Source organism: Miniopterus schreibersii (genome assembly GCF_964146895.1).
Source record: "Miniopterus schreibersii genome assembly, chromosome: 1".
NCBI lineage: Eukaryota > Metazoa > Chordata > Mammalia > Chiroptera > Miniopteridae > Miniopterus > Miniopterus schreibersii.
This window is the reverse complement of record NC_138101.1, coordinates 82,256,832-82,276,224: the sequence shown is the minus strand read 5'-3', so window position 1 is coordinate 82,276,224 and position 19,393 is coordinate 82,256,832. Positions and strand designations below refer to the sequence as shown.

At 38.1% G+C, this 19,393-nt stretch overlaps 1 protein-coding gene across 1 annotated transcript in view; it reads right to left on the bottom strand.

Moving 5' to 3' along the window:
* LOC308567053 (uncharacterized protein C10orf67, mitochondrial) overlaps positions 1-19,393 on the bottom strand; it is a 95,763-nt gene that overhangs the window by 21,540 nt on the left and 54,830 nt on the right. Inside the window, exons 11-13 of the mRNA XM_081158220.1 lie at positions 11,788-11,867; positions 11,648-11,713; positions 1,940-2,027 (exon numbers count right to left, since the gene is read on the bottom strand). Coding sequence (XP_081014346.1) covers positions 1,940-2,027; positions 11,648-11,713; positions 11,788-11,867 — 234 coding nt within the window. The remainder of the gene's footprint in view (positions 1-1,939; positions 2,028-11,647; positions 11,714-11,787; positions 11,868-19,393) is intronic.

The window sequence follows — 19,393 nt, the reverse complement described above, 5'->3', positions numbered from 1 at the left end:
TCCAATCAAAAGACATACAGTGACTCAACAGAAAACAAAACAAGTCCCTTACATTTGCTGTCTACAAGGATACTCACTTCAGATCAAAAGACCACACAGACTTAAAGTAAAAGGATGGAAGAAGATATTTCATGAATATGGAAATAAGTAAACAAAAAAAGCTGAGGTAGCAATTTTTATACCAGACAAAATAGACTTTAAAACAAAGGCTATAACACAAGACAAAGAAGGACACAGCAACTCCACTTCTGGGTATTTATCTGAAGAACTCAAAACACTAAATTGCATTTATATGCTTATTGCAGCATTATTTACAATAGCTAAGATATGGAAGAACCTAAGTGTCCATCAATAGTTGAATGGATAAAGAAGTTGTTTTCGGTGCATATATACAATGGAATATGATTCAGTCATAAAAAAAGAATAAAATCTTGCTTGGCCAGTGATGCTCAGTGGTTGAGTGTCAACCCGTGAATCAGGAGGTCACAGTTCGATTCCCTGTCAGGGCACATGCCAGGGTAGCGGGCTCAATCCCCAGTAGGGGGTATGCAGGAGGAAGCCAATCAATGTTTCTCTCTCATCATTGATGTATCTCTCTCCCTCTCCCTTCCTCTTTCTGAAATCAATAAAAAATAAACTAAAATAATAAAATAAAATAAAAATAAATAAAGAAATAAAATAAAATAAAGGAATGAAATCTTGCCATCTGTAACAATATGGATGGACTTAGCTGATATTATGTTTAGTGAAATAAGTCAGACAGAAAGACAAATGTCAGATTTCACTTATATGTGGAATCTAAAAGACAAAATAAACAAACAAGCAGAACAGAAACAGTCTCATAGATAGAGAGAATGTTTTGATGGTTGCCAGATGAAGGGGGCCTTGGGAGGATAGATTAAAAAAGGTGAAGGAATGAAGAAATACAAATTGGAAGTTACAGAACAATGATGGGGATGTAAAGTACAGCATAGAGAATAGTCAATAATATTGTAATAACTATATATGGTGTCAGATAGGTACCAGATTTATTGAGGTGATCACTTCCTAAGTTATAAAAATGTCTCATCACAGGATTATATACCTGAAACTAATATAATATTATATGTCAACTGTAATTTAAAAATTAAAAATACTCGAATTAATTCAATATTATCTTGCCAAGGCCCTAAGTTCTTTGATCGCTCGCAGCTACATAAGTTTAGAAAATAGTCTTTAAGTGAAAAAAAATGTTGAAAAATTTAAAAAGATAGTGATTTTAGATTGTAAGCCTCTTGAAGCAAAAGATCATATTTTACATATTTTTTTCCTTTCCCAGAAGCTTGACTTGTCCCCAGAACACTTAGCATTATAGCATTTATAGCATGGTAATTTAGTTATTTACTTGAAATTTATTGAATATATTTCTATACTGGGCATGATTTACCTTTACAATCCTCAAGTAAAATCATTAAGTTAACAGCTTAAAAATTTGCCTATTTTAGGACTGGGCTTTATCTACAAGTGACTTCTAATATGAAAATGAATGGCATGGTACAGGGGACAGATTCTTTAATCTTCTTTGACCCTTTGGAAATGACTGGGTACTTGGATCTTGAGCTTTGATATGTCCCAACATTCTATCAATGCCCCACAAATAGTCCGACTGACAGTTACTTCCCAACTGGAATGAGTCCTCCCTCCTTTGAAATTTTCACTTGCCTCTATTATAGCTCAACTATATTGCATTGTAACAACTTGTTTACACATCTATCTCACACCAAATTGAGATATTTGGGTTCAGGCACTCATCTTCTGCCCTCAATATCTAGCAGAGTGGCTGTCATGTACTATTTCCAGAGCCTGTAAGGGCAGGGGTTCAATAAATGTTAAATAAAAACAGAAAGTCATGTGCAGATATCAAAGAGACAGATAGCACCTAAACATCATATGTACTTACAATACAATTGAAAGATGTATCAGCAAGCACTGCAAACTGACGGTACAATGTATGTCTAGTAAACATCTCATTCTTAAGGACATGAAAGCTGAAATAAAAGCAACAGTGAAATTAGATTATATACAAATCATGGGATAAAGCAAACCAGCATGATGTTCATGTGGTTAAGAACTAGAATTTTCAGCAAAGAAATACAAGTAAAACTTCTAAAATGAGTATGAATTTATTCTTTCATTTTTAAAATTACATACTTTCCAGCCCTGAAAGACGAAGAAGTAATGGCAACACAGTATTAGTGAGCACCCCGAGGGCCCAGGCCATAGTTTTAAAGATTTCTTCCTAAAACGAATAGGGCATTTTTCAAAAATGGTTGTTTCTAGAACTGAAGCAATAAATATACAAAATGAGCCTGAGACATTTTATTATTAAGGGAGTCATCAAAGATTATGTCAAAAAACCCAAAGTAGTTAATTTTAAAGGGCTCCAATTAATTTAAGATTGGAGAAATTAAGCATCAAAAATAATGATTACAAACAAATTTATTAAAAATCTAAAAAATTCTTAGTCTATCTATATTGCAAATAATGCTAAAATTAAGAGATTCACTATCAGGAAAGCATGCTCTGCAGACAAAGCCAAGTACATGCTGGGCAACCTTTGGCTAGCAAGCAGGGAGAAAAAATAATTGCAGTATTCACTCACATGGGGTGGGAGGTGGGGGGCTCTTAGAAGAGGTTAGTTGTGTGACTCATGGATCAAAACCACAATTAGGTACCACTACATAGCTACAAAGATGACTAAAACCAAAAAGACAGTAACAAATGTTGAAAAGGACAGAGAGAAATCAGGACCCTCACTTTTGGAATTGTAAAATGGTGCAGCCACTATGGAAAACAGTTTGGTAGTTCCTCAAAATGGTAAACATAGAATTATCATGTAACCCAGCAATTCCTTCCTATGTGTATAAACAAGAGATTTTGAAGCATATGTTCACACTAAATCTTGTACACGAATGTCAATAGCAGCATTATTCATAGTAGCCAAAAAGTAGAAATAATTCAAATGTCTAATAAATAAAAAATGGATAAAAATGTGGTATCATCTACAATGAAATATTTGTCAGTCAAAAGTAGCAAAGTACTGATGTATTCTGCATCATAAATGAACTTGAAAACATGCCAAGTGAAAGGAGATAGTCACAAAAGGCCATGTATTTTATGATTCCAGTTATATGAAATGTCCAGAATAGGCAAATCCTTAGCAACAGAAAGTAGATTAGTGGCTGTTAGTGGTTGAGAGAAAGGGGAATGGGAGGCAACTGCCAGTGGGTATGGGGTTCCTTTTCGGGTTGATGAAAATGTTCTGATTTAGAGAGTGGCAATGATTGCCCAACTCTGTTAATACACTAAAATCCACACTTTAAAAGAGTGATTTTATGGAATGTAAACTATGTATCAACAAAGTTGTTATACAGTAAGTTACTATATATGCTAAAAATGGAATTCTATGAATAAAAAATAGAGTAACAAAGAAGGACTTTAATACTATTATAATAAAGATACAAGAAAATAAAAGATGGATAACATGGACAAAAAGATGGAGAATTTCAGCAGAGAAATGGAATCTATTAAAAAAAAAAGAGTAGCCATTTTAGAACTGAAAACACCATATATGATATTAAGAACTCCATAGGTGAACTAAATAGTAGGATGGATATAGCAGAACACAGGATTAATAATCTCAAGAGCAGATCAATTAAAAAATTGATTGTACCCTAGGAAATGTGTGTTTGCCAGGGATGTATGGTGGTGAGTTTTGCTGGTATCTCAGATGATGATTTCCTGCTGAGCAGCCTGGCCTACAGCACCTCAGTGAACTTGCCCACCATCCAGTGAGCCACAAGTACACATGCCACAAGGTCTGAATCTCAGAGTGGAGAATACTGTTCCTCAGCCCTGGAGGTAAAAGCTGCTTCCTACATTATATTACCCTCTGTTCTTTAGAGTTCTCTTTACCTCCTTTAGTAGTTAACCATTAACCATTTTCTGTGAGCTAATACTTCTTGATATAAAATTTCTTTGTTCAGGTGTTTCCTGACTAAATTCTGACTGAGTCACCTCATAACGGCGAAGACGTGCCACCCAAAGTGGAAGACTGGATTACTGTTTGCCCATATTTGGTGAACCCATCCCTGTCATGCCCCTCCCCAAGAGAGGACAATATGTTACCACCATCTAGAACTTAGAAGGCCCATATGACATGTTTTGTCTACTAAAGTGCGAATAGAAAGTGATTTGTATCACTTCTGGGCAGAAATTTTAATTGCTGGTACATTGTTCGGTCTCTGCCAAGACATATTCTAGGTAGAAAATGCTGTATCAGCCTGGACTCTAGAGGGAAGATAACAATGAAAGTGCCACAGGACATGCAGAATGAACGGTTGTTTGTTACTTCAGCATAACCTAGCAGATTCTGATGGAATTGCACTATGACTCAAAACTTCCTCCTGGGGATTTATATTTGTAACCCAATTTTTGTACAAGAAGATAAGAGATATGAACGAGAATGTTTATTGCAACATTGTTTGTATTAGTAAAATACTGGAAACAATCTAAATATGCTCCAAAAAGGGAAGGGATAAATAAACTGTAGAATGTTTATATTTATATTTATAATATATAATATTAAACAGCACTTGAAATATATAAATCTTAAGTATCAACTTGAATAAATTTCAAAATTATATCAAGTGAAAAAATTGGTAAGTACATTATGATTGTTAAAGTACATTATATATATATTTTTTTAACTGGGAATCCTATTTATTTTTTTAATTTATCTTTATTGTTGAGAGTATTATAGGTGTCCAATTTTTCCCAATTGACCCCCTCCACTTCGCTCCCACCCCCTCCGTAGGCCTTCACTCCGTTATTAACTGTGTCCATGGGTTATGCATATATGCATATAACTTCTTTGGTTAATCTCTTCCCACCCTCCACCCCCCTTTCCTCTTTCCTCTGAAATATGATCATCTGTTGCATGTGTCAATGTCTCTGGATCTATTTAGTTTGTCAGATTCTTTTGTTCATTAGCTTCTTCTTAAAGAAGACTCTTCAACTTTTCCTGTAGTGCCGGTCTGGTGGTGATGAACTCCTTTAGCTTTTTCTTATCTATGAAGCACTTTATTTGACCTTTAATTCTAAATGATAGCTTTGCTGGGTAAAGGAATCTTGGTTATAGTTCCATGTTTTTCATCACTTTGAATATTTCTTGCCACTCCCTTCTGGCCTGCAAAGTTTCTGTTGAGAAATCAGCTGACAGTTGAATGGGTGCTCCCTTGTAGGTAACTAATTTTTTTCTCTTGCTGCTTTTAAGATTCTCTCTTTGTCTTTAACCTTTGGCATTTTAATTATGATGTGTCTTGCTGTGGGCCTCTTTGGGTTCCTCTTGTTTAGGACCCTCTGTGGTTCCTGGACTTGTAAGTCGATTTCTTTCACCAGGTAGGGGACGTTTTCTGTCATTATTTTTTCAAATAGGTTTTCAATTTCTTGGTCTCTTTCTTCCCCTTCTGGCACCCCAATAATACAAATGTTGGGCCTCTTCTGGCACCCAATAATACAAATGTTGGGCCTCTTGAAGTTGTCCCAGAGACTCCTTATACTATCTTCATATTTCTGGATTCTTTTTTCTTTTTGCTCTTCTGGTTGGGTGTTTTTTGTTTCCTCATGTTCCAAATTGCTGATTTGATTCTCAGCATCCTCTACTCTACTGCTGATTCCCTGTAAATTATTCTTCATTTCAGTTCCTGTAGCCTTCATTTCAAATTGGTACTTTATTATGTTATTGATTTTCTCAGTTATTTCCCTAACCATCTGCTTAAACATCCTTATAAACAAAATTCTGAACTCTATCTGTTAGCTTGCTTGGATCAATTTCATTTAGTTCCTCTTCTAGAGATTTCTTCTGTTCTTTCCTTTGTGACATGTTTCTTTGCCTCCGCATTTTGGCTGCTTTCAGGTGTTTGTTTCTATGTAGTAGGTAGAGCTGCTATGTCTCCTGGAATTTGTAGAGTGGCTTTGTGTAGTAGGTGTCCTGTAGGGGCCAGTGGCTCAGCCTCCCCAGTCACCTGAGCTGGGCCTTCTAGGTGCTCCCCTGTGTGGGCTGTGTGCACTGTCCTGTTGTAGTTGAGCCTTGGTTGCTGTTGGCATCACTGGGAGGAACTGACCCCCAGGCCAATCAGCTGTGAGGACCAGCTGCAACTACAGCCAGAGAGCTGCTGTGCTGGAGACACCCTTATGGATCAGGATTTACTTCAGTAGAGCTTTGGTGTTCAACAAGTGCACCCCTCGAGTGTCACTCGTGGCTGTGGTAGGGTTGTAATCCAGTGTGGTCGAGTCTGACCACCAGGTGCACTCTCTCTGGAGCCTCCTGGGAGGTGCAGAGTGAGCCTCTGCCAGTGCCTTGCTCAGGGCCACCCAGCATGAGCTACACAGCAAACTGTAGCTGGCTGCTACTTGTGCTGGGCTTGGAGGTGCCCAGGAGAGGCCAAGCTATGAGCCAGTGCAGCTGCTGCTAGTGCCAGGCCTGGGGCCACTTATCAAGCCGTATGGGGCCTGCTGCTGCTTATTTGAGAGATTTTAGGAAAGTCCTAAGCTTGAGGCTCCAGAGACCACTTGCATAGAAAAGCCCCTGGAAATGGCCTGGATGAGCTGCAGGTGGGGAGGGGCGGGGCCTCCGGGAATCACGGGGCGGGGCCAAAGGTGAGAGTCAGGTGCTGGCGACTCAAATATGGCGCCTGCCTGCCGGCTGTGTGCGGGGAGGACTCGCCAAAGGAGCAATGGCCTCTGCCAGCCCTTCTGCCTGGGAGGAAGCTGCCCCTCCACCTCTCTCCCTGACTTCAGGCAGGTTAGTTCCTCCCCGAGTGTCCCGGGTCCTTTCAGGCTGCTGCCCGGCGCTGGGCTCAGAGGGAGCGTCCGAGTGAGTCGGTGCCGGGCCCTTTAGAGGAGCTGCTGGGGCTCCCGCAGCCTCCGCAACCCTCAGGGACAGTCCCCGCTGGTTTCACAGCCCGGAGTTGTGGGGACGGCTCTTCCCAGCCCTGGAGCCCTGGGCCGGGGGCCTGCTGTGGGGCTGGGACCCCTCCCTCCTCTGGGAAAAACTCCGCCACTGAGATTCCCTCCCGGGTTTCAACCTCGGCACCGGGTGTGGGCCCGTGGCCGCATCTCTGTGATTCAGCCCCGATCCGCCCAGGTCCCCGCCCCTCCTACCGGTCTCGGTGCTTCTTCAGCTCCCTGGTTGTGGGGCTTCTGTGCAGCCAGATCTCAGGAGGCTCTGAGGGATGGTAGTTCTGTATTTTAGTTGTAATTTTGATGTGGTTGCGGGAGGCGGTGGGTGCAGCTGTTACCTACGCGCCATCTTGTTTCTCTGGGTGTACATTACAGTTTTAAAGCACACAAAATACTTTTTATTATTTATCTTTACTCAGCTATAAATTTATAGTAAAAAAAAAAAAGTTTAAAAATGTCAAAGGAACAATAAACACTAAATTTATTATGTTGATGTCTGAGAAAGAAATGAGAGGAATAGGACTAGAGTGAGGGTACAAAGAGAATTTAAGTATATTAGCATTTTTTAAAAATTTGTTTAAAAAAACTGTACACCCTTTTTGAAAAAATATGATTTTAAAAATTTATTTCAGAGAGAGGAATGGAGAGATATAGAAACATCAATGATGAGAGAGAATCATTGATTGGCTGCCTCCTGGGGAGCAAGCCTGCAACCTGAGCGTGTGCCCTGACGGGGAATGGAACCATGACCTACTCAACAACTGAATCACACTGGCCAAGCAAAACTGTACATCTTTTGATCCATCAAAACTACTTCAAGGCATCACTATTACAGAAGTAATAGCAATAGTGTATTAAGAAAAACCAAGAATATTCAATGCAGCATTGTTTATAATGGAAAAAATTAATCAGCCTAACTAGTTAGATAAATTATAATGCACATATATAAAAGGACCATGTAGCCATTAAAATGAAGGAGGTGTATCTCAGTGTCCTGATGAGGAAAGCTGTCTAAAATAGAGTGTTAAGTAAAAAGGGCAAATTGCAGACTAATTTGTACAAGATGATTCTAACGTTTGTAAAAATATGTTATATAATGAATAATGCTGCAATGGACCATGGAATTGAAGCTATATTGTCAGTATCCTATTTTCTTGTCTTCTGGATATATACACAGAAGTGAGATTGATGAATCATATCGTAGTTCTATTTTTAATTTTTTAAAGAACCTCCATACTGTTTTCCATAGTGGCTGCACCAATTTACATCCCCACCAACAGTACACAAGTATTCACTTGCTCACTTTTCTCCACATCCTCATCAATACGTTTTTTTATTTATTGATGATAGCCATTCTAACAGGTGTGAGATGATACCCTATTGTGATTTTGATGTGCATTTCCCTGGTGATTAATGATTTTGAGCATCTCCATGTAACTGTTGGACATCTGTATGTCTTGTTTGGAAAAATGTCCATTCAGTTCCTCTGCTCATTTTTTTAATTGTATTGTTTGTGTGTGTGTGTTTTTGTTTGTTTGCTTTTGCCATTTGTTGCTGTTGTTTGCTATTGAGTTGTGTGAGTTCTTTATATATTTTTTTATATTAACCCCTTATCAGATATATGATTTCCAAGTATTTTCTCCCATTCTGTAAGTTGCAGTTTAATTTTGATGATGACTTCCTTTGCTGTGCAGGAGCTTTTTAGCTTGATGTAGTCCCATTTGTTCATTTTTGTTTTTGTTGCCTTTGCTTTTTGTTTCAAATCCAAAATATCACTGTCAAAACCAATAGCAGTAAGTTTACTCTCTCTGTTTCCTTCTAAGAAGTTTAATTTCAGATCTTAATTTAAGACTTAATCCATTTTGAGCTGACTTTTGTATATGGTATAAGATAGGCTTCCAGTTTCATTCTTTTGGGTGTGGCTGTCCAATTTTTCCAATACCATTCATTGAGGAGTCTGTCCTTTCCCTACTGAGAATTCTTGGCTCCTTTGTCATAAATTAATTGACCATATGTGTGGGTTTATTTCTTGGTTCTCTCTTTTTCCATTGATCTTTGTGTCTGTTTTTATGCCAGTACCTTTTATGCCAGTACCCTATTGTTTTGAGTACTATAGCTTTATACTATAGTTTCAAATCAGGAAGCATGATGCCTTCAGCTTTGTTCTTTTTCAAAACTGTTTTGGCTATTTGCGGGTTTTTTGTGGTTCAATACAAATTTTAGAATTGTTTTTCCTATTTCTTTGAAAAATTCCATTGGAATTTTGATAGGGATTGCATTGAATCTATAGATGGCTTTGGGTAGTATGGACATTTTAAGAATATTAATTCTTCCGATGTGTGAGCACAGAGGGCCTTTCCATTTCTTCGTGTCTTCTTCAATCCCATTCATCAATGTCATAATTTTCACTGTATAGGTCTTTCACTTCTTTGGTACATTTATTCCTAAGTATTTCATTCTTTTTGATGCAATTGTAAATGGAATTGGTTTTTATTTCTCTTTCTGGGAGTTTGCTGTTAGTGTACAGAAACACAACTGGAAAGAAAAAACAAACACAACTGATTTTTGTATATTGATTTTGTATCCTGGCTCAGAAAGGTCCCTAAGGACCAACTCCTGTGGTTGAGGTGGGAGTGGTTGCATCACTATGGCATCACCCAGGTAGTGATCTATTCCTGGGCTGATGTGCCACACCTGTGCACCATTTGTGCCAAGAAAAAAGGCAATGATGACATCAGCAGCTGAGCCAGGCATGCCATGTTAAGAGGAAGGACTAGCCCCTGCCTTTGTCAAAACTGCTTAAGTTCATTCTTCCTGGAAATAGAGCCAACTCTGCAGAAACAAAAAAGGAGCACGGAGAAGAAGCTCTAAATTTGGCTAAGAATGAATATAAATCATGAATTGGCTGAGAAATCACTGGATTAAACTGTTACATTAACTGGCTAAGGTAAATTTTTTTCTTCTGCTAAACAAAAATGATTGTTCCTGATCTACAATCTGTTATTGTGAAGTGAAATAACGATTTTAGCACACACAAGTCTGGAACTGTACAATTAATCTCCACACCACACCATGACACAGCACTCTGGATACATACACTCTCTATGGGGTTGCACGCATCACCTTGAATTAACACTTGGTGATCAAACCAAACCAGAGAGGCATGATGCATTACGTCCCAACACTATGCTCTAGTCAGTCAATTAAATGAGAAAACATACAGAAAGGGTGCAATAATACCTCCTGCAGCCCTAAATATTTAGATATCAACAGAAAGTCTGGAGAGACTAAAATGAGGAATACGATTGTCAACACCTTGATTAACAGCAAATCAGTCTGAAGTGAAACTGAGACATTCCTATAAATGGTCACTGAGAACAGGATGAATCCCACAGGAACAGACACAAGGTAAACCTTAGGATGAACGTGGGCTCCTTAGAAATAAGGAAGGGGAAGACATTCTGCTCAGCTTTAGAGAGAACCCGAATTCCATTCGCAGGGAAATGAAATTAAGTGGGCATTTAAACTTTCCTTGGTTCTCAGTCTCTCATTTCACCTGTATCTATAGGGTCTCCTTGCGATAACTCTGTGAGGGATCAGGGCAAGTATTAATATGGGCATTTTTTCAGAGCACAAAGTAGTTATCAGCACAGATGTGAAACACCAGCGGGAGTGGAAAGCAGAACGTTTTCCCACACGGAGGAGAGCCTTCACCTGTCATCCGGTAGTATTTCTGTTATGCGGATTCTCAATGTGACACCTGAATTATTTTAGTGCCATGTATACAGCAATGTACAGAATTTTACACACACACAGTGTATGCTTATGAAAAGCAGTGCAAATGTATGGCATTATCACCCCACGAAGTCAGGTATGAGCCTCAAGTGTGACCTTGGACATCAGGTCAACATTGAATCTATTCTGTCTTGATGTTTGACTGTGAGAAAACCTTGCAAAGAAATTTCCAACATGTGTTAAAAAAGAGAATCTAGGGGAAATTATGGCAGAAACCAAGACAATAGAATATAGAGTCTTAATGTTAAGATACTAGGACAAGAAAAAGAAATGCATTTTTTTCTACTTGGCATTGCTTTTAGCTTTTTCAGTACTTTAGTGCTACTTTCTTCATTTCTTTTTACTTTCTCCATCTTTAAAAAGAAAAGATGACATAGGGAAGAGAAATTAAAATAATTATCTGAATGAAAATTAGATCTGAGAATTAAGGAGTTGGTGTTGTGTCTGAAAAAGGGAAGGGGATCTAGTATATAAAGCAATTTTGCAAAGAAGATATAGACCAGTTACATATGAATATGTGCAAATGAGCAGAAAAACATTTTAACAGCCTTTTGAAGAAAGATGGCTATGTAGGTCTGATTAAACCAGGCATCAATAGGGATTGTCTGTCCTGTTGATCTTTTAAAAGTGGAAACATTGACATTGGAAATGAAACAGAGTTTTAAAATATTTTTTCCTTGAAGTGACTTTGACTACTCTTCTGTTTTAGGCCAATTATTTTGCACTTCTTGCTAGAAGTGTCTGAGGGCATTTTCTATTAATTAACATGTACCAAAAAATTCCCCCTCGTTTCCTTAAAAGATTAGTCACATTTTTATAACTAGAATTTGTATATACCACCACACTATACCTGTTCCTGAGAATCTGGAATTTCTTTTCCCAGGCTTTGCTTATCCGGTCTGCTTCCTTCTGAAACCTGTGATAAATTTATAAATGGTTAAATTTTGTATTAGCTACAAATGAACAGTTATGAATCATTATTTCCAGTACCTTTCTTTGAACTTTTTCTCGTTCTCTAATTTTGCCTTTAATGACGCTATTTCCTTCTCCAAAACATGTTTGCCTTCAGCCTTTTAATAGAAAATACATCATAAAGTTAATTACATGAACAATACACCTTTTCTCCATAAATCTGAAAGGTCATTTCTGATACATAGTGGGCATTCTAACTACTATTAAAAGTGATTTGAGGGAACAGTGAGTTACATTTACTGGCAAATTCCCATAAATTAGAAGAATTTAAGATCCCACATCTCTGCTGCCTGTAAATGATTCACTGAGAAGCAGCTAGCTCTAGACAGCATTATGAATCAACCAAATTTATCTTCATTACCCCTCCCCTCTGCCAGTATCCCTTTTTCTAAATCTTGTTTTCCTTTTCTTATTGTGGCCTCTCCTGCTCTTCACCATAGGCAGCCACTGCTTCCACTTGTCTGTTTCCTTTTTCTATAAAACTGTTCTCAGGAAAGGATCTGACCAACTCAATCACATTACAGCTTTATATTATTTCTCAATATTCTTTATACTTTCCAAGGGAAAATTTTTTTTAGCACAAGGAATGAATCTCTAACAGTGGGATTGTAGGCATTTCAAGAATGAGAGAGATTTCTTTGAGTGTGGCAGGGATGTACCCCAGAATCACACTGTAGAGGCAATCATGTCCTGTCTCTTCATAAAGCTAATTTCCCATCAGAGTCATTGCTACTTTCTAATAGTCAGCATCAATCTGCAGAACATGGATGTTAATAATAATGGTTATATCAGTCATTATTATATCTTATCCTCTGATGTTTTTACCGCTCCATCTTCATGGGTCTCAGCAGGTGTTGCACTTACAACCTGGCAAAGAAATAAACCAAGATAAATATAGGGTGGGGTAAAAGTAGGTTTAAAGTTGTGAGTACATGAAACAGAGTTTATTTTTGTATTATTATTTATTAATTATTGTATTACTTTCCATATGAACAACCATAAACCTACTTTTGCCCCACCCTGTATAACATTTCAATTAATGCATGAAGAAATGGTTTCTATGAAGTTTAGAGAAAGGCAACTGAGACTTAAAATATGCCAACCATAGTCTCACAGGGTCTTCTCTGCCTTATCCCATTTATAAAGCTCCATGTTTGTACATTTCATTTGCAATTGGACAATTATAGTCCATTAAAACCAACTTTCCCACTAATGTTTATTTAAATACATTTCTGTATAATTATATATTGGCCACATTTTACCAGTATCCTTTTTAAAAATGAAATGGGCAGTTATTAGGTGTGAAGACACAGTTTTAAAACAGTCTTTTATTTTAAATGATACTCAGGTGAATTTTTGCTACTATATCTCTCTGATGATGAGGAGAATAGGTGGCAGTGAGAAAATATAGTGAATATAAAAATGGGCTTGGTTAGCTATTGCTATATGCCTAAACAATAGAAAGAAAAAGTGTTCCTTATTGCCACCACTAACTTCTCTAGTGGATTCTGTGACCCAAAGACCCTTGATCTGTTGCCCATCTTCATGGAGTAGGCTCTGCCAAGGAGGGTCTGGAGGCAAGTCTGAGAGTAGGAGTCAGAGAGTCCTGAGAATAAAATAAAAGGGACCTCAAGCTCCCCCAAGCAATCAGAAGTGGGAGATGAGAAGAGAGACAGAGGAGAAAACGGCCAGGTAAGACCACAGTCTAATATGCGGTGAAGCTACAGCCGATCAGTGGCCAGGGGTGATGTCCAATATTCAACTTGAAATGGCATCATGGTGATGTAAGCTGTCCCTGTCAGTTAACTTTCTTCAACTTCCTCAAACTTACAAATGCAAAGATGTCATGTGAGTGGGTGTTTTTAGTAGAAATCACAGAACTGGATTGAATTCAGCACCTAATTAAACAAAATGAGAACTGGGATGGCAAACAGAGCGCAATGAGACTAGAAACTGACATAGTTCAGTGGAAGAAGGAGCCCATTCACAGTGACAGCCACCAGAAGATGCTGTGACATCTGCAGAAACCATGGGACACACTCTAGGCTACTACAAAGCACAATATTGGTTTGACCCAAATTATACTTATATCTGAAAGAGCAGTGAGAACCAAGCTGACATCAGCTACCACATATAAAAATAAAATTTGTAGTAACAGCCATAACACTATAATTAATTGTGTGCCTTCTCTGTGTCAGACAGTTCACAAATATTAGTTTATTTCTGTATACTAAGCTATTGACTTCTTCATTAGCTTTCATGACCGTAGATTTTTAAATGATAGCTATTGTATGCACATACTTAAAGAACAAACTGCAAATAGAATAGTACACAGGAACATAGAACTCTTACTTCCCAGAAGCTAAGGTGTTTGTGTGTTTTTGTTTTTTAGTTTTTCTCATCATTATCATTATAGCCTTTATTGATTTGGGCTCCCTACATATAAAGATTAAGATTTCAGAACATTCACATTACCTTCCACCCTCTCCCTCACATGCCTGTCGTTGCTTTTATTATGATTTTAACATATGTAAACTTGTATACTTGATATATTAACTACTCACTGTGAAAAAATGGGAAATTTATTTAGCCTTTTATGTTTTCCAACATATTCACTCACCCAACTTCCAAGATTTTAGAAGGAATGTTATTTAGACACTGTCAATGTGTATAGCGTTGTTCTCTAACTATGATCAAGTCCTCCATGCTTTATCACACATGGATCTAAAAACTACAATCTAGAGAACATTAACAATGTGTTTATGTAAATACTGTTTACTACAAGAGTAAGCAATGTAAGGATCTATAAAGAAGGAAGTATAAACCTGTTACTAAACTTTGCCACTGAAAGAAGTCTCTGCCAAGTGTTAGCTTAATGTTTCAACTTTTAATTCTTTCTAGCTTCCCTCACTGCTCAGCCATACCAAGTTTCTCCTTTTCATGTCCATTTCATCCTGCAAACCTTTTTTTTTTTTTTTGCATACTCAATTGAGATTTTAATTGGATATAAGAATTATGGTTCAAAGTTTTCCCCCCTTTGGAACACTTTGCTTTATTTTCTTGTGGAACCACTGTGTAACTTTTGTCATAATTTCTGTCTGCTATTTTGCACTATTCCTAAGAGACTTTTTTCCCCACTTTATCGTCCAGATTATTTAGATCTTCAGCTGTCAGTTTTATTATTCAACCTGCCCATTGCCATTTTTTAAATTTGCCACTTCCAAGAAATTGTTCTTTTCCTCAGATTGTTCCTTTTTCATAGCAGCCTGCCCTGCTTAATGGATAAAAGTTTCTCTTGAATGTTTTCCAAAATGTATTTCTTTTTAAAATGGCTCTTAAAGTTGTGTCTGTTTCCTAAGTTAACTGTTTCCTACAGGGCCAATGGCTTTATTTTCTTTGTTCTTTCACTCATTAAATATTTGCTGAATTCCTACTATGTGCCAGAAAATGTTCAAAGCAATGAAGATAAAACAGAAAACAAAACTGGGCTAAAGTAGAGAGGACATATTTGAGAGGAATTATGAAAGAGGTAGAATGTAGGGCACTTTTTGAGTGAGAAGAGAACTGCCTATAATTTCTCAGTTGAGCAACTAGATGGAGAATGGTATTTACTCGTTATGATAAGAAAAAAATAATAGAAATAAGGACAATTTTGTATGCAAGTCTCCCTCCCTTCCCTTCCCTTCCCTTCCCTTCCCTTCCCTTCCCTTCCCTGCCCTGCCCTGCCCTGCCCTGCCCTGCCCTGCCCTGCCCTGCCCTGCCCTCCCTCCCTCCCTCCCTCCCTCCCTCCCTCCCTTCCTTCCTTCCTTCCTTCCTTCCTTCCTTCCTTCCTTCCTTCCTTCCTTCCTTCCTTCCTTCTTTTTTCTTCTTTTTAATGAGGAAGACTTTGGTAAATGCAGCTTCAGTCACAGCCTGAGGTATCCATGGCACAATCAAATGAAAACCCACAATAGGAAACTGCGACAAGGGCCTGGAAGCTGGGAGTGGGGTCAACAGGGTCAATTCTAGAGACAGATTTTGGAGTCACCAGCTGAAGACTTGAATAAGACCATTTATGAAATTTACAGAAACAGAAAGCATAAGGTGAGGGATAGAAGGCTGTGCCTAGGCATGGCTGACCTGTAGTTCTGGTTTATACCTGGCTTATAGGAGAATCCTCAGGACTGACTTAATCCTGAACCTGGGCCCTAACCCATTACTCTTACTTAGTACTCTAAACTCTCACTCCTACTCCACCAGTCCCCACAGTCCTGGAGAGCCCTTTGGTGGTCCTAAAATTCCCCAAATAATTTTTCCCTTAGTTGTCTACACTGTATCTCAAACTTCCTAGAGGAAACTACCACCTACCACCATCAGCATAGTGATTAGTCTTCACAAGGCTCACATGACAGGAAGCTACCCAAGGAGAAAGCCTAAGGCACACCACCACCAATTTGACAAAAACAATGAGAAGTCTTTGTTATCATCAGCTTTCCTTGGCTTCAAAAAAGTGGGGGTCACCAAAGTGACTGAAGGCATGCACTTTTGGGAATCTTTCCATTTATTTGTTCTCACACAAGGCACATGATCCACTCAAATTCCTCCCTCCCAGAGCACAGGAGTTCAGAGTGAATTCACTGCCAATTGGTTAACATGGACCTAGGAAATCATTGGGGTAAGAACCACAAACTTCAGAGGGCATTTGCGAATATGCTCACAGGAAAAAAAGTAAGCCAAATTTTAAAAATTTATCCATAGAAAGTTAGAAAAACAAATTGGTAAAATGAAATAAGCTTCCATGTGGAAAGACATTTATTTTTATTTACTATATCCAAAGTCATATTAGTAATTGAAAGTTTATGAAAAAGACTCTGTGTTTAAATTCACATACAGTAAAAATTAGTTCCAATTTTCAAGGCTCCCTTTTTGGGACTCTCATAAAATGATGGATTCTGTGATAGAGATAACACTGTGCTAACGCATATTTTCTGTAAAGCAAATAATTATTCAACCTCTCCAAAAGACAATACTCTGACAATGACAATGACAAAGATAGCTTCTCTTTTCAGGGGGGGAAGAAAAGCACCACAGTAGACTAGAGTGTTTGCTCTCCAGTCTGAGTTGACCTTTCAACTTTGCTATAGCACGTTATATTGAATCCTGGCTCTGTCCACATTAAACTGTCATTTTGTTTTGTCAGCTGCTGACATTCCACTTTCTCTGGAATACACATGCTGGTCTTTATGTGGCTACTTCATTGACAGGTGCAAATATTGGACTGCTGAACAATAGCTAGAGGTGAGAATGAATGGTAATATTAATATAAAAGTAGATAGCTTTAGGAAGATAGCTTCCTAAAGAGGAAAATGTAAATTAACAATTATAAAGATAATTGTGATCAGAAATAATTTCTTACAAGCATTTCTCATTTTCTTTTAAATTTGTATATATAATTATAACTAAAAATTCATAAAATTAAGAAATGAGGTTCTTTTATAACAGAAGTTATAATTATTGAATTTGCTTCCCTTTTCAAGTGCTTAAAAATGTTTTTAAAAACTAACATTTGATAAATATAATCATCTAAATTAGGAATGAACAGCCAAGGTTTGTAATAATAGAAGTACAATTATGTGTATTAACCACCATAGAGCAGCCATATTCCTTATCATGTCTTCTTTCTCTTTTTTCTTGTCAATGAAGGAGTCATTACATTCTTTAATCTCTCCTGATTTCCACAAACATACCTCTTCTGAAACTTTGACTTTCTGGCCTTAATGCCTCCTTGCTTCTTTCTCTTTTAAATCATCAATTATATTACTATCAAAACAATCCCTCTAACACATCTTGAAAATGATCTTCTGTCCTAAAACTTCATAAATCTTGACTTTTATATTAATATTTTTTCTTTATAACTCCTAAGCAAACAACTCCTTTTGAACACCAGTAATGTGCCAGTGGGTGGTGGTTAGTGGGAGGAAGGACTGACAAAACCACATGAAGAGAGAAGAACCAACCTCACATACTTATAATTTGGAAAGAAGACACTTGAGAATTAGGAACATTGAGACTAAAATATAAGGCTGTATGCAATCATGCACACTAATCATTGTGGAGGCCAAAAGTCAAAACAAAACATTTTTCTACATGTAACACCAGTGAATTTGCTTCTAACAAGATCATTAAGCTAGAGACAAGACTTTCTTCATTTGATGTGCCCAAGGGTGCCACTCCATGTCTGCCCAGGGCCTCAGAAACATTTTGACAGATGACTGGGCTATGAAGCCCTATGGAATCAGGTTGATCCAGGCCATATGCAAATCTCAAGCATGTCTTCTCAAAGGCCTGGAAGCCCACCAAATTCAGTGTGGGTCTTGGACTCTTCACCTGGCTCCAGATCACCCTAGAGTTTATGTTCACTGCAAGAAGTCAGATGTAGAAGCAGCATATACGTCTTCTATCAAATTATCCAATCTAAAAAATTTGTAATCAAATCCTTCCATGACAGAAATGTCTCTATTAAAGATGATGAAGCCATTGTTTATAACAGCAATAGAAGAGAAACAGTATCTCAGGAAGCTACCAGTAAGTTGATAGAAATTGGTTAATTAAATTGTGCTACTTCTATGGAGGGAAATACTGCACATTAAGTGTCATTGAATGAGGTTTCCCATACCTTGTGCGTGCAAATCTGCATCAGGACTTGTCTCAAAGGGTGCTCACAAGGGATTTTCAATGATTATCTCTGGGTGACAGCATTCTTTTTTTACTTTATTGAGCAAATTTTGTATAAGCATAAGTCTGTTTTATACAAGAAAGAAATTCAGACTTCTGGCTCCCACATAGGATGAAAAAAAAAGCCATTCCCAGACTAACAAGAAAAATCCAGATACACTACAAAATGGCAACTTTTCTTGAACTTATCAGAGAAATGAAATCACAGCTAGGTAACCTGCATTCCAGAGGAGTGAGGCCCTCCAAAGAGAAATATGACGCATGAACAGTCTCACCTACAGCAGAAGCAGCACCATGAAAGTTGCAACACAAACCAGTACAAAAAATAAGCCAAAAAAATAAAGAACTACTGAAGGGCAAGTATAGGTTAGCAGAGCAGTCTGAAGTAGCTGGGGGCTCATGTTGAAAGAAGAGTTCATGCTCACAGTTTTTTTCACTGTCTCCTACCAGATGCTCATCAGAAAAACTGAGGACAGGGCAGGAGACTTATGATGGCGCAGGCTTGGGGAGGGGATCAGCTGCTGTTGAGAGAAAAGTACCTTCCTCAAGCCCTTTTTTCCTAGTAAGCAAAAGTCTCAAGCCCCTGGGAAAGGGGAAGCAAACTCTCTGGCCAATCAGACTCAAAGAAGGTGATCAGTGGAGAAGTGTCAGGTGCCAAGCCCTATTCACTTCTCAATGGGCTGGGGAGGGCAGCACAGGTCTTGCTTACATGGCATAGGTGAAGCTATATTATGGCAAGGGGAAAATAAAAGACATTCTCCTCCTCCGAGTGAGGGGTTGGAAATTGTCTTAGGCCTTAGAGATTGTACTAATACTAAGTGGAGTTTCCTAGTATTGCAGGAGAGATAGGAAACACCTAACCAAGGTCAACCTCAGATACAAGAGAGAGGTAGACGACCACAGGGAGGAG